The sequence below is a fragment of the Pseudophryne corroboree genome, chromosome 6, assembly GCF_028390025.1.
Source record: "Pseudophryne corroboree isolate aPseCor3 chromosome 6, aPseCor3.hap2, whole genome shotgun sequence".
Taxonomy (NCBI): Eukaryota; Metazoa; Chordata; class Amphibia; order Anura; family Myobatrachidae; genus Pseudophryne; species Pseudophryne corroboree.
Window position 1 is genome coordinate 790,586,311 of NC_086449.1, and position 14,960 is coordinate 790,601,270.

Sequence of the window (14,960 nt, forward strand, 5' to 3'; positions counted from 1 at the left end):
GTGTGTTTATCTGTCAGTGCCTTGAATTTGTGCTAAAGTATAATTATTTCACCTTCTTAGAGGAGTGGTACCAACAGACATGTGGCTCAGCCATGGGTAGTATTTGCGCACCGAGCCTGGCTAACATATATATGGGAAAATGGGAAGGAGAGATAATCACTGGGGAGATGATAACTAACATCATCCTATACAAAAGGTACATAGATGATGTGCTGATTGTATGGAATGGCAGTGAATCAGAATGGAATGACTTCTTATGTAAGATTAATGTTAATAACTATAATCTTAAATTCACGGGTACATTTAATCATAATCGGTTGGTATTCCTAGATTTAGTTCTATCCACTGAAAATTATGGGACTACGGGTAAGATTGAAACATCCACACACTTTAAGAAAGTGGATAGCAACAGCTATTTAGAATATACCAGCTGTCATCTTCCATAGTTGAAGGATAACATCCCGCTTTCACAATACACAAGGTTGAGGAGAAATTGTACATCACTATCTAAGTTTGATGAACAGGCAAAAATATACATGGATAGATTTCAAGAGCGAGGTTATCCAGAAAATTCGACTCAACTAGCAATGACGAGAGCAAGGGAGAAAGAGAGAGAGAGAGAGAGAGAGAGAGAGAGTCTTCTAACTTATAAGAAAAAGGAACATGTCAGTAAGAAAATGTATTGCCCGTTGGTAACTCAGTTTAGTACAAACTTCAGGGAGCTGGAAAGAATAGCCAAAAAGAACTGGCATATTCTACAACTGGATCCTGTGCTTGGACCATAACTCCCCCCCAAAAAATGGAAATTATTTATAAAAAAGCAAAAACAGTTTAATCAATGCTGTCTAGAAGTAAATTGGCTAAATTGCAGACCGATAGGAATGATCATTTTCTGGGCTCTTTAAAGGGCTACTTTCATTGTGGAAACTGTAAAGTCTGTAGTCTTGCAGAAAGAGGTGTCAAATCTTTCTCAGGAAATATTAATTCCCATCCCAATATGATTCATTCTTTCATTAACTGTAATACCACTTTCTGTATCTATGTTCTGACTTGCCATTGTGGTCTAAGGTATTTAATTCCTTATTGAGAATCATAGGAATTGAACATGTCGCCCTCAATAAAGATGGAAATAGGGAAGAGCTATTATTGAGAAGGGAGACCTTCTGGATATTATCTCTGGACACACTAATCCCTCGGGAGCTTAATGAAAATTATGAAATTACCACATACATTAGAAAGAGATAATCAAATAATCAGTTATATCTCTAAATTATCTCTTTAGATACAATTCATGCTGGTTGTCTGTCCCTTTAAGATTTCTGAATGGGATGTTAATTATAAGACGTATAGATACGAGATAAGTTTTAGCAAAATACCTGCTAAACATCTGAAAGTACCAAGCACGTTACCTATGTACATGTTGATATACTTGTATGAATCAGTGGGTAGAAGATCTATGATGTAGCATAGTAGTTTAAATAGTATTTTTATGTATTAAAACCTGCTGTTGTAAGGATCAGTATAACAAACTGTCCGGTTGTCCCACCTCTGAATTTATTTTTAGGTCGCAGTGTCTAAGATTGATCAAAGCTTGTTTAAAGACACAGTTTCTTTTTCTTTTAGGATCACCTGAGATGTGGTATTAATAATAAGAATGTGTGTTTTATGCATGACAATTTAATGTTTCACATATGCGCTTGCCAGACGCTTGATCTTCTCCACTCGCTCTGCACAGGCTCCCTGAGTTCATGATGCAGTGTCCTGACGGGTACAGTCTGGAAAACATTCAGACGGCGCGGTGTAAGGTCCAGGGTCCATGCGTCAGCGGTATGCAGTTTTGCCATTGTGGAATGTACTATACCAGGCCTGGCCAACCTGTGGCTCTCCAGATGTTGTGAGACTACACATCCCAGCATGCCCTGCCACAGTTTTAGCATTCCCAAATAGCAAAACTGTGGAAAGGCATGATGGGACTTGTAGTTTTACAACAGCTGGAGAGCCACAGGTTGGCCAGGCCTGTACTATACCATCTGCTAACCTGCCCACGGTGTGGGTTGTTCAGGGTATGAGTCTTGTAGAATTACTTGATGTTGTTATCTCATTTGTGTTTTTAAAATAAAAATTTATCTGCACTATGAGCGCACTCTCTTCACTTTCTATTCTCCCTCTCTCTCTCTCTCTATATATATATATATATATATATATATCATGCAGGTTTCACATTAATAACAAGATTAATATTCTACTCTCTCGTGTATATGCAGAGCTCTGGGTGAAAGTCAAAAATGGCACCCCACCTCCTACCAAATGCACATGTGTTGCATCCACTTGGCTATTGCTTTGTTAGCATATACTGTAGTAAAATAAGTTATATTTTAATAAGCCTTTGAAGTACAGCTTAACCTTTCAACACTGAGTAGAATAAGAGTGAAGCATGTCAACTTGTTCACACTCCCCACCTTAAACCCCCTGCCTTCCTCTCTTATCGACCCTCCTCTATTTAGGCATTGATTCTAGGAGCCACCAGTGGAATCCACTTTCCTTTAAAAGGGCCCTTTAAAAGGGCTTAACACCATTCACAAAGATTCTCGCTTATGAAAAACAATTCATACCCACCGGGATATCATCTTTCATCTTGAAACTCACGTTAAAAATAACTCTCAAATGTCTCTACCAGTTGGTTCCTAATCTTACTCCTCTCAAGTCTTAAAAAAACTTTTTTTAAATGGAGTAGCCATAGTGGTACATGATTCAGTTCCTTTTTGGCTCCTTTCCACTAAGCATGATACCAAGGGGAGGTACATCAGTTTAGCATGTCAAATGGATCAACAGGTTTTGATGTTAGTGAATCAGTATGCCCCTAATACAGGTCAAACCATTTGTACTAGTTGTGGTTGGGGACTTTAATACAATGTTGTCCATAAACCTTGATAGAAGCAGCCCACACTCTTCTCTACATGGAAACCTTCAAAACGCATGGCCAAGACTGGTCTCTTTGACACGTAGAGAGCACATTACCCATCATCTAGGGACTATACTGATGAACTTTTAAACAGATTCAGGGTATTAGAGGGGAGTGTCAGTCTTTACTAACTGAGCAAGCAGAAAAGTCACTATGGTGGCTAAATCAAAAATTTAGCAAGAAACTGAATTAATCTGACCAATTGTTATCACACAGATTAAATACTAAGAGTGCCACACAAGCCATCATTGCATTTAGGACAAGAAAAGTGATCTACAATATGACTGAGTATTTATCAATACATTTTTATGATTACTGTAAAGCCCTATACAACCTCAAGGAGAACGGTCAGGGGCCTAGTCTGCCTTCTCAGTCATCCATGCTGACTTGGAGTTTTGCAAACTCCCCAAAGTGCTAATAGCTATTGCTAAATGAAACTCACCTATCTCAGATGAGGAATTTGAGCTGGTGCTAAAGTCACAGAAACAAGCCCCATGTCCAGACGGCATCCCCAAATCTTACTATAAGACATTCTCTGGTCTCTTATCCCCTCACTTGGTGGTTGTATTTAACAAAATATTACAGGTTAAATGTTTCCACGTGGATTTCTTAAAATCCATAGTTATAATATTGATTCCTAAGGCCCTAAAGGACCTCACTTGTTTTGCAAATTACAGGCCTATCTCTTTAATAAATACAGACATCTAGCATCTCTCAAAGGGTCTTGGCTAATAGTCTGAACTCATACTTGGTCCATTTGATCGATCCCGACCTGGTAATTTTGTGGCCACGAGACAGGCTTTAGACAACACAAGGTGAACTGTTAATCTTATCTCTTACATTAATAAACTTAAAAATGCTGGCACTACTTCTATCATTTGATGCAGAAAAGGCCTTTGATCACCTGTCTTGTCCTTTTGAGTATCAGACCTTGCAGTCCTATGGCCTTTGAGGTTGCTTCTTGTTGGCAATTCAGGCTTTGTATCATGGTCCCATGGCTTTAGTTTCTGCTAACAGGCTTTCATCACTGGTGTTTGGTCTGGGCAATGGAACCCAACTAGGGTTCCCTCTTTCATCACTACTTTACACCCCCTGTATTGAACCACTGGCAACCAAAATTAGAACTACAGTAACAATGACATTAAAGGTGACTCAGTCAAGGGGACACCTTATAAAATATCCCTATTTACAGATGATGTGCTACCATTGTTAACATCTTCACTGACCTCACTTCCCAACTTGCAGGCTGAATTGTGCACATACTGTATGGTGGACTCTCAGCCATAAGGTTAACAGTACAAAATCAGAGGCCCTGGCCTTTCATCTCCCTCCCTCTACATTGAAACTCCTGGAACTTAATTTTCTTTGGAATCCAAAATCCATCATATACCTAGGAATACAGCTCAATGTACTATCAATTACATGTAGCCAATTTTATTCACATACAGTATTATGATGCATTAAAGAAGACTTGGTGTGATGGGCTCCTCTCTGTATATCCTGAACTGGTAGAACTAATTCAGTCAAAATGAACATACTGCCCAGTTGCTCTACCTGTTTCAAACAGTCCCTATCATTGTCCCTGCTTCCTATTTTTGCACAGTTCAGTCTCTGTGTGGAGCATCTATTTGTTGAAATAAAAAGCCAGACAAGAGAAACTGTTTGGCTAAATCAGATATTAATGGGGGTCTAGGCCTTCCTAATTTTGAGCATTACTTTACTGCCACTCAACTAAGCTACATAAGGTCCTGGCACTCGGACGGAGTCGGTGGGTTTCCTCCCATGGCTTCTTCCGCATCTGAGACCAGCCTCGGCGCATGAGGATCCAGGTGTTAGTTCTGTACTAAAGGTTTGGAACAGTGTCAATAAAAATCTAGATCTAGCATCCTATCCCTCCCCAGTGACTCCTCTATGGAGACATTCTCATTTCCCGCTGGGAGAAATATAAATTCATACATCCACCCCTGCACCACGGTTGTTATAACCAGGTTTTTACACATTTCTGGTGACTTTGCTCCCCCAAACTTTGAGGGACTGTGCAAAAAGTACACTTTACAGTTCAAACACTATTTCTAGTACCTGCAAGTCACCAATTTTATAGTCAGAGAGTAAGACAAGCAAACTGAGGAAACCTAACCCATTTGAAATTTTATGCATTCAGGATCTTGGTTGCAAAAGCACCATTTTGATTTTATACTCCCTTCTGGCCATCCCACCCAGCAACTTTGAAGAAACTTTTGAACAGGCCTGGGGACAAGATATGGGGACATCTGTGGAGGAATCAGACTGGTCAGATATTAGACAATGGGTATTTAAAGCTTCTATCAACACCAACATTAAGGAAACCTCTTATAATATTTGCACACATTGGTATTTGGTCCTTGAAAAACTGAACCATATATATCCTATGTTCTCAGACCATTGCTGGATACAATGCGGTCAAAAAAGGGATATATAAACACATTTGGTAGGATTACCCCTTGATTTTTGCATACTGGAATGCTGAAATCCTTAATCAATATGGTGCCTGCCTACTCTTCCCCGAGAGACCCATTACACAAACTCTTATGCAAACCATTAAAAGGGGCCTCCATATCTAAGAACAAACTTTCTAGTCATATTTTTAATGCAGCCACTCTTAGTTGCTGCTAATTACTAGATGTCCGCTGCCCCTTCTACACAGGCTTTGATAAATAAAATTTGGTACATTGCCTCCATGGAAGACATAACCTCTCTTCTTCATGACAAGGTGGATACTTTCCATGATATCTGGGGCCTTGGTTTTCCTATTTCCATAGACAGATCCCTGGTACTACTGTATATAAATACAATTTGGGTAGCTTGTGGTAGTCTTGCACCTTGTCTACCCCTCCTGTTTCCATGGTTAATGCCTCTTTTTGAAGTGTTTGCCTATCCATCTACCTCTTTTCTCCCTTATCTACACCCATGTCCCTTAGTTGTTACATGTTTATATTGTTATTCACCAGTTTAAAAGAGCCAAAATGAAAATGTGGTTTGACAGTCTGCTATTGCATTTTCTACACTACATGATGTGTCAGAATATTTGCTTTCTACTGAACATGTTCGATATGTCATTGGAAATGTTGTATGTCTGTCATACACATTCATAAGTATATTTTTTTTAAAGAATGGAAGAGTGTGGTAGAGTGGAGTGCCAAGAACAGAAATCAGTGATACTGATAAAGGCATTGAAAATGAATGGCATGGTTGTATAGATTTCTTTCCAGATTATACATCCTCAGAAAAGGGGAGACAAGGTGTGTATGTGGCTCATTATTTAGTAGTGAATTTATCCAAACTAACAGTTCAGCAATGAGTGTGCAGACAGTATACAAAGTAGATACTTTGGGTAGAGGGTAACAGACTCACTGGTGAGTGATGAGTTTTGCCCTGTAACAGTGATCAGGTAAAGTGTTCTCCTCTGGTATAACTCTTATTTATTCTATAATAACCATACTGCACTTGTAACAAAACACTCTATCTATACAGCTACTGTCACACCAAAACCTAGAACCTAACCATTTGACTGTAAAATATATACTATCAGCTACTAACTTAACATCCAGGAATAAACCAGCCAATACAAGTCAAAATTGATTTAATACTGTACATTAAAACAGCATAAAATATATATTACAGTCAATCACTAATAAATAGTACTGGTCTATATAAGTCAGTATACTGTAAGTAATGGTATTAAATATTCTGGCTAGTACTGTACATGGGAAATTGGGAACCAAAGTTATAATTCCAATTTTTGTTCTGGCCACTGGCAGATGATGGAGTGAAAATCTCAAATCCCTAATTTAAAGACCGAAAACTGTACCAATATTTCTATTAATGTAAAGCTACAAGCAAAAATTGAATTAACCTAGGTGATGCTTCTGATGAAAACCTCTTGAGACTAGAAATGCATCAGACAGATATATTTTGTAACTTTTGAATTGTTGGAACCTACTTGCATTAATTGGAATTATTAAGTTATTTCATATTATATGGTATAATGATACATATGTACAATTTTATTTATTGCCTTTTTTAATTTAATAGTTTATTAAATCAATAAGTAAATTGTATCTATTCACCTTATACTTAGACTCATGTAGCAATTACTTACTTGACTGAAGAAAAAGGGTTAAGTGAAAGCAAAATATTTGGACTAATTTGTAGGAATAATGTATGCTAACAGTGACAGATTCTGACATTGGTCAAGAATGTTTGGCCCAGTGCCCAGTGTACTTGTTTACTATGGTGTTTAACTGCAGTTAGCAATCTTTATTTATGGAACTGGTGAGTCCTTGATTACTAATTCTTCTATTTTTGTCAAAATCATCTAACCCAACATTCCACTGCATTTTTCCAAATTGTAACACTTGCTCCTTTAGGCCAGTGTCCTGTTGGTATAAGATACAGGCTAAATGCTAAGCATACCATCATTTGGGCTACAGTACTGAGAAATTATTAACCGTATGCTCAATAAAAATCACTCAATAAAATGACATAGTGCCTGTCTGTTTGCAGTGCTGGAGAAGATCTACTGTACCACCTAAACAATGCAGTTTACTGTAGGACAAAGATGTTCTATGATGTGGACATCTTTTAGTTGAGCGTCAGCACTCAAGTTATTTCACATCTTTTTGTGCATGTCAATGACATATAACATCTTTAAATTCCTCTTTAAGGCTTTGTACAATTCAGAGGGCAAATGCAGGAATTCTGGAGGGGGCTCCCAAATGTTTGATTGTAGAGCAATTGTTACCATCTCATGAAATATGCATAATAAGCATGTAACAAGCTAAAGTCTGCCCTAAACAAAGTGCCGTTTATGTAATAAAGTACTTCAGACATATGCAGATCATGGTAAGCCCCCTACCAGATTCTCTCTCTGGTGCAATGATTAAGTACTTAGATCCACAGACACACACAGCAAACTTGGTATGAAAATCTGCTGCGGCTGGGCATGTGCAGCAGCCCAATTTTGCTCTTTATATTGCATGTAGTGGCCTCTGGCCAGGTTGTGGGGAAGGGGGGTTTCCGGGCAAATGGAACGCCCCCCTCCCTGGGTTTGCCTATACACACGACTTGCAAGTAATATAAAAAACATAAATTTTGTCAAATTTCATACATATATATACAATTCCATTTCAATAGCAGCTTAATGTTATTTTCCTGGAAGGAGAAACACGCAGTCACTGGGACAGTAACTAAAGATAGGACTGCTTCTGATTGTGTGAATTTTGACGGAAAACTGAACAGTTTGTGTATAGTTGTAATAGCCAGCAAGATACATTATAAAACATCATTAAAAAAAAAATACTTGCTTTTTTGGGTACTGATGTACAGGTATGAATAAAGATCTTGACAGCAGATCCCACAGTAAACTTTTTGAAAGACCCCATCAAATATCCAAGAAGCAATGCAGATGAGTTGTTTTATTTACAACATTTGTATGCATGCTGTTTTATGAATGCAATCAAACAATGTACATTTACATAAAATAAGGATTTTATACATGATTCTACCAATGATAGTGCTATGTATTGTTAATTTAAAACATTAAGAAAGAAAAAACATACAAGCACATTAACAAAAATGTTGCATGATCATGTTGCAATATCGAAATAAGACACTAGATGACACTACACACCAATTTATAGCATCAAGAGGAAATACATTTCTCCATTTTTACCAACTGATCACCTTGCTGTTGGAGTTTCGGCCATCATAGATTTTTTTTTTCCATATTGTGGATCTTCAGCCAGCGTGAGTGCCTTATTTGCTGGAGGAATTGTCACCTTCATCCTCAGTGAATTTAAGAAATGCTTAGTCAGAATCTGGATTATCACCTGAGGAGTAGTTTGGTCCATTTCTTATTGCTACAAATGTCCTGGGATGTGGTCCTGAGTCAGCTGCATTATATCATTCCAGAGGAATCCAAGCACGGCACATTTGTCGGAAGAATAGCTCAGGACCTGGGACTGGAAATAGGTGAGATTAATTCCAGAATGTTACGTATTCTCTCTAGAGATGAGAAGGAATATTTCCAAGTAAATCTGCAGAATGGAATCTTGTTTGTTAAAGAGGCAATAGACAGAGAACTGCTGTGTCCAGATACACAATTTTGTATTATTCCCCTGCAGGTAATTGTAGATAAGCCTGTGCAGATGTACCGTGTTGATGTAGAAATAGAAGACATAAATGACAATAGACCGGCTTTCACTTCAACAATGTACAATCTAGTGATTTCAGAAGTCAGACAAGCAGGATCTCAGTTTCCACTGAAAGGAGCTGTTGACCCAGATCTGGGAACAAATTCTATTACAAATTATGAACTTAGCACAAGTGACTATTTTGCATTAGATTTCCAAAAATACATGAACCAAATCAGATCATTAGAACTTGTGCTTAAAAAAATCCTAGACAGAGAAAAGCAGTCAGTTCACAATCTCACACTTATCGCTTATGATGGAGGCAAGCCAAGATTAAGTGGTACAACTCTAATTGTCATAACTGTGGAAGATTTTAATGATAATACTCCTTTGTTTGATCAGCCATTTTACCAATGCACTGTAACTGAAAATGCTTCTAAGGGGACCTTAGTGTTTAAATTAAATGCAACAGATTTGGATCATGGGAAAAATGGGGACATAATATATGAATTTAACAACATGGTGATGGATGAAGTGAGTAGACTTTTTAGTCTTAATAAACAAACGGGTGAAATTAGAGTGGAAGGTGATATTGACTATGAAAAGACTAAAATGTTTGAAATTCAAGTTGATGCTGTTGATAAAGGTGATCACCCAATGGTTGGACATTGTAAACTTCTAGTGACTGTTGTGGATGTCAACGACAATCCTCCTGAAATGTTAGTGACATCACTTTCAGTTCCTGTTCCAGAAGATTCACCAAAGGGAACAACAGTTGCTATTATCAGTATACATGATAAGGATTCAGGGACAAATGGGAAAGTAAACTGCCAAATAGCTGAACATACACCCTTCAAGATAAATCCAGCTTTTATGGGGGATTTTTCTTTGACAGTGAATGGACCTTTAGATCGAGAAATGAAAGATGAATATGAAGTTGTCATTACTGCTAAAGATGAAGGTTATCCATCCCTGTCCGTTTCAAAACTTGTACGAGTTGATATAAGCGATGTGAATGACAATGCCCCTCAATTTTTGCAACCTGTTGATACAATTTTTATCAAGGAAAATAACCCACCAGGTTCCCATGTCTACACAGCATCAGCTTTTGATCTCGATGTTGGTCAGAATTCCTTTATCACATACTCAGTAAGTGAAAGCACAATTGATGGGATTCCCATATCTTCCTTTATCTCAATCAATCCGGAGAATGGCAAGGTATTTGCTTTAGTATCTTTTGACCATGAACAAGTGGCTTTTTACAAATGTCACATTAAAGCTATGGATGCTGGTCTACCTCCACTTAGTTCTAACCTTACATTAAATATATTCATTAATGATATAAATGATAATGCACCTACTTTTCCCCAACTTTACTCTGCAATGATAGTTAAAACTCCAAAGTCAGCTCAGCCAGGGCCCCTGGTGACTAAAGTGAGAGCAGTAGATCTAGATTCTGGATACAATGCGTGGATGTCTTACAATTTTAAAGAGTCTGCAGGAAAAACTCCATTTGTAATATCTCACCAAACTGGAGAAATCAGTTTAAAACGTCAATTTACAGAAACTGATAATGATGAGTACAGGCTACTAGTTGTTGCTCAGGACCATGGAAATCCAATTATGACTTCCATGACACAAATTATCATCTCCTTGGTGGAATCTGGAGAGGAAATTAAGATTGATAATCATGCTTCCAGAGGGGACATTGAAGAGTTTTCTGACACTAATGTTTATTTAGTGGTTGCTATCTGCATAATCTCAAGTATATTTCTTATCACTCTAATTGCCTTCACTGTTTTAAAATGGCAAAAGTACAGAGATGAGGTCAATGAACTAAAGGAAAGTTACAAGATCTGTTCCAATACTGGAGGTAGTTGGATGTATTCTCAACAAACCCAGTATAGAGTTTGCTCTAATTCACTCCAGAACAAGAATGACTTAATAGTCTTTACTCCAAATAGCTTACAGACCACCACCAATGAAGACCATGCAAACCAACAGGCATTCTTGCACAGTTCGGCATATAAGGTAAGGTTGATTATAGTACTTTTATATTTAATAATTGTAATTTTATATATTTTTTAATTTAATTAGAAAATTATTTAAAAAAAATTTTTTATGAAAGATTTTTTTTCTTTTACAAAAGAGGTAATTTCAGAAGAGCAAAGGTAGAACAATATCCTTATATCTAACTATATTTTAGAACACTTTGAGTAAAATGGTCATACTATAGTTTTATTTTTGAGATATTTTCATGCTGTTTGTATAACTGCAAAATTGTACAATGTGTACTTTTTTCACATTCACGAGACCACTTTTCAAAATGTTGTTTTGAATTTGTATTTTCTCTTTTTTATATTTTAATAAATGTCCTTGTATTGGCAGAATATTAGTATACATAAATTTTAATTTCTGAGCATTATATAAGGTACTTTAAATTACAGAATACAGAACTTACATTTTATTTATACTTCTACTGCTTCTACCATACCTCTGTAATATGAAAATGTAGCACTTGTTTGGTTCCAAAATATGCTTTACAATTAAAAACTTGTGTTTTAACTTTTGAAACTATCATTTTTAATTTAGCTTTTTGCTTTAACTCCCCCCTACAGAGACACACAATATAATGGTGCTAACATCATGTCACAGAAACAGGTTTGGTGCACTGCCATTGGTAATTGCAGGACAGACGTTCAAGATGAGCAGTGATCCGGCTGGTCAAGTGGGTCCACCACAGGCAGTGCACTAAACCCTAAACTTTTTCTATGACATGACATTATCATTGTACACCTTGATAAGTTGGCTGATATGCCCATTAGACACAGAAATCTGATCACACTACACACCTCAATGTTTGACCATGTTTCCACCAGCTGTGCTATCTTACAACTGATGTTGAGACAGTATGACTGATATGAGGTGCAGTGGTCTATCTGCTCTAGCCTTATGGGAAATTAGAATGAAATAGAGAACATTACATATGCAAGGTCTTGTTACCTTACTTATTAAACCAACCTTGTGTGTGTATACATTTATATATATAAAACCAGAGAGCCCAGCACTCACTATAGTAAGCTCACTTACCTTAATACATAAAAACATAAAAAAATAAAAAAAATAGGTTGATCAATGCATCAAAGCTACATCTCACTGCAAATCCTACAATATCACCCAGATTTCTGAGTACCTGGCAACTGCTATCACATCAAAGTCAAAATAAAAATGCTACCTGGTTTAAAGCTCACCTGCCAACTAATGTATGACTTTTATAAGTAAGACAGTTACCAACACAACTAATGAATTGCCACTAAGGAAGCAGCTGACACAGGTTTAAAGTAAATGTGCCTAGGTAGGGGTGCATGAGAAGGCTGTAATCACAAATACTGTAGGTTAATTAAAAATTAACCCAAATACTCACATACATAAATCCACTGCACTCATCAATCCCGGGAATGGGGTGCACACCTGCACTCATCATTCCTAGATTGGGTGCAGTGGCCTGTGAACACATTGCTTAAATAATAAATAAATAAATAGATAAATACCAGAGAACCCAGCACTCACTATAGAGCACTCACTTTAATACATAAATAAATAAATTATGGCATTTTGTTCATGGATTGATCAATGTAAGCTTGCAGCCTAACATCAAGAGACTTAATTTCCTATATCAATAATTGTCTTTTGTTTTGTGAAGATGCTCTGCTATATATAGTCTAATATAGAAGAAAGGGGCGATAGGGCACTGGTGTGTGATAGGTTGTTGCTGATATTGAATATATTGAAAAAAACCAAAAGTGGACAATTAAAATATAGGAAAGGGAGATACAATCTTTCGATAGTAGTCCTTATTGGTGGTGTGCCCAGAGCTAGGGAGTATAAGTACTGGCAATGGGAGAGAGAGAAAGCTCTTGTGTGGGCGCACTCTTGGAAAAAAAGAAATCATTTTTCAATTAGAGAAAGATAATGTTAAAACATATATTTATTAATCACTTATGAATTAAAACAAAATACCCTTCTACGATCCAATGAATACAAAAGAATGTATAAGTATGCAAAAGAATGTTCAAAAGTGTTAAAAAATGTTCTGGTCATTAAATCGTGAGAGAAAGATTAGAAAGGTTGCAGACACTGGATAGTCTGACAGCCGTTTCTCCTGACCAGTACAGTTGTTCTGTATTAATGGGACCCAGGGAAGAGGTCAGTGTACATATTTTAACATAGAAAGACCACTAAATTCGGTCAATTACTATGTACTTTACTGATTACCACTAGCGCCAACAGGCATGCATACAGAATGTATGTCAAAAAGTCCTAATGAAGAAAAGGATATGAGAAAAAGAGCAGAAATAGATACAATTAGTGGTGATACTGCTGTTGGTGTCCACCCTTCAGGGGATGGGGAATAGTTCCTGTCCTACAACACCGGGTATTCCGAGGGAGTCTCCCCTCCCGGTACTGACCCAGCCCAACGCTGTTTAGCTTCCAAGATCGGACGAGATCGGGCATGGGCAGCGTGGTATGATAGTAGGGAGGATATCTACCAATGAGAGTGCACCTATATATGAAAATGAAGAGTAACAGAAAAGATAGAATGTGTAGTGCGTGGATCTACTTTCCACGTTAGGCAGGGTAGAACAGCTGTCACTCAGTGGCGCCGTGTACCCTGGATCGGGGATGAGAGTCCACTAGATGATAGGCAGATAGGAAAGAAAAGTAGGATTAAAGATAGAAAATTGTAAAGTTAATTGACCGTTATAATATTAAGGGAACCAATGTCCAATAACGGGGTAAATGGGTCAAAAGGAGTTCATAAGCAGGATGCAAAATGATTGTACATTCTTAGTATACACATACCCTGAGTATATGGCTGAAAAAAAGAACCTAAAATGATTATAGGTAAGAAAAAATGCTTCTGATGAAAAATGCTGTGTACAATAGGTTTGAGTCAAATTCAGTGGATAGGTAATGCCAGCTAGCCCAACACACACACATTTAGTAGGGCATACTGTCTAAGTCAGATATAAACATGCAATATACCAAAGGTGAAATCACCCTATAGTTACTCAGGTAAATGAACTGGGTTTATGCACACAAGGAACTTGTTTTGTTATTTTGTGTGTGTGTGTGACTGTCTCCTCTGACCTATACTGTGCATGCAATGAAGAAATTAAATAAGTGCCTATAACACAAAAACAGCACAGTAATAGCTTATACTGAAAGTAGAAACCTATATACACATAGGGTCAACCATGCAATGATTGATATATAAAGATAAGAGCCAATAAACTCAGAGAGTCAAATGTAGTAGGTGGATGGTAACCAGTGGAGCCTCCATAGGAAGGTCCCGCTGTAGAGTCCATAGAAAACGCGTTTCGCCCGTGGGCTTGTTCACTTCCGGGATCTCACAGCATATTGTGCATGAATTATTTAAAAACCCTGTAGGTACGTATAGCAGCCAATCGGCTTAGACATTCAATTAGCCATGTGGACGGGAGTAGGGTGATTGACAGCGCCAGTAACCAATAGAGGGGTATGTGTGGCGCGTCAGAGTAGCGGGGATACCCCTCTCTGGTGGGCAGATTACAGAGCGTAATGACGCTACGGGGGTGTGTGTGCACTACAGATGGACAAGGGACGGCACGTCAGCTGGGAAGATCAGGTGGCACCATGTTGGAAAAGGGGAAATGCCCGGTTTAATTATGCTGTGCGGTATGCGGGTAGAAGTAAGCAGAGATTGGGTGGTGACCAATAGGGACGCGTGAGCAGCGCGTCTGGACCAATCAGGGGCTGAGGGCGCCTGATTGGCATGTATATTGCAA

General features: G+C 37.8%; 1 protein-coding gene and 1 pseudogene across 1 annotated transcript in view; one reads left to right on the forward strand and one right to left on the reverse strand.

The window, feature by feature from the left end:
* The first annotated feature begins 8,717 nt into the window (after window positions 1–8,717).
* The window catches only part of LOC134933536 (protocadherin alpha-C2-like), a 349,525-nt gene continuing 343,282 nt past the window's right edge, over window positions 8,718–14,960 (forward strand). The window contains exon 1 of the mRNA XM_063928797.1: window positions 8,718–11,163. Within this exon, the coding sequence (XP_063784867.1) occupies window positions 8,803–11,163 (2,361 nt within the window). The 5' untranslated portion in view covers window positions 8,718–8,802. The remainder of the gene's footprint in view (window positions 11,164–14,960) is intronic.
* Window positions 13,553–13,671, reverse strand: LOC134936866 (5S ribosomal RNA; annotated as a pseudogene).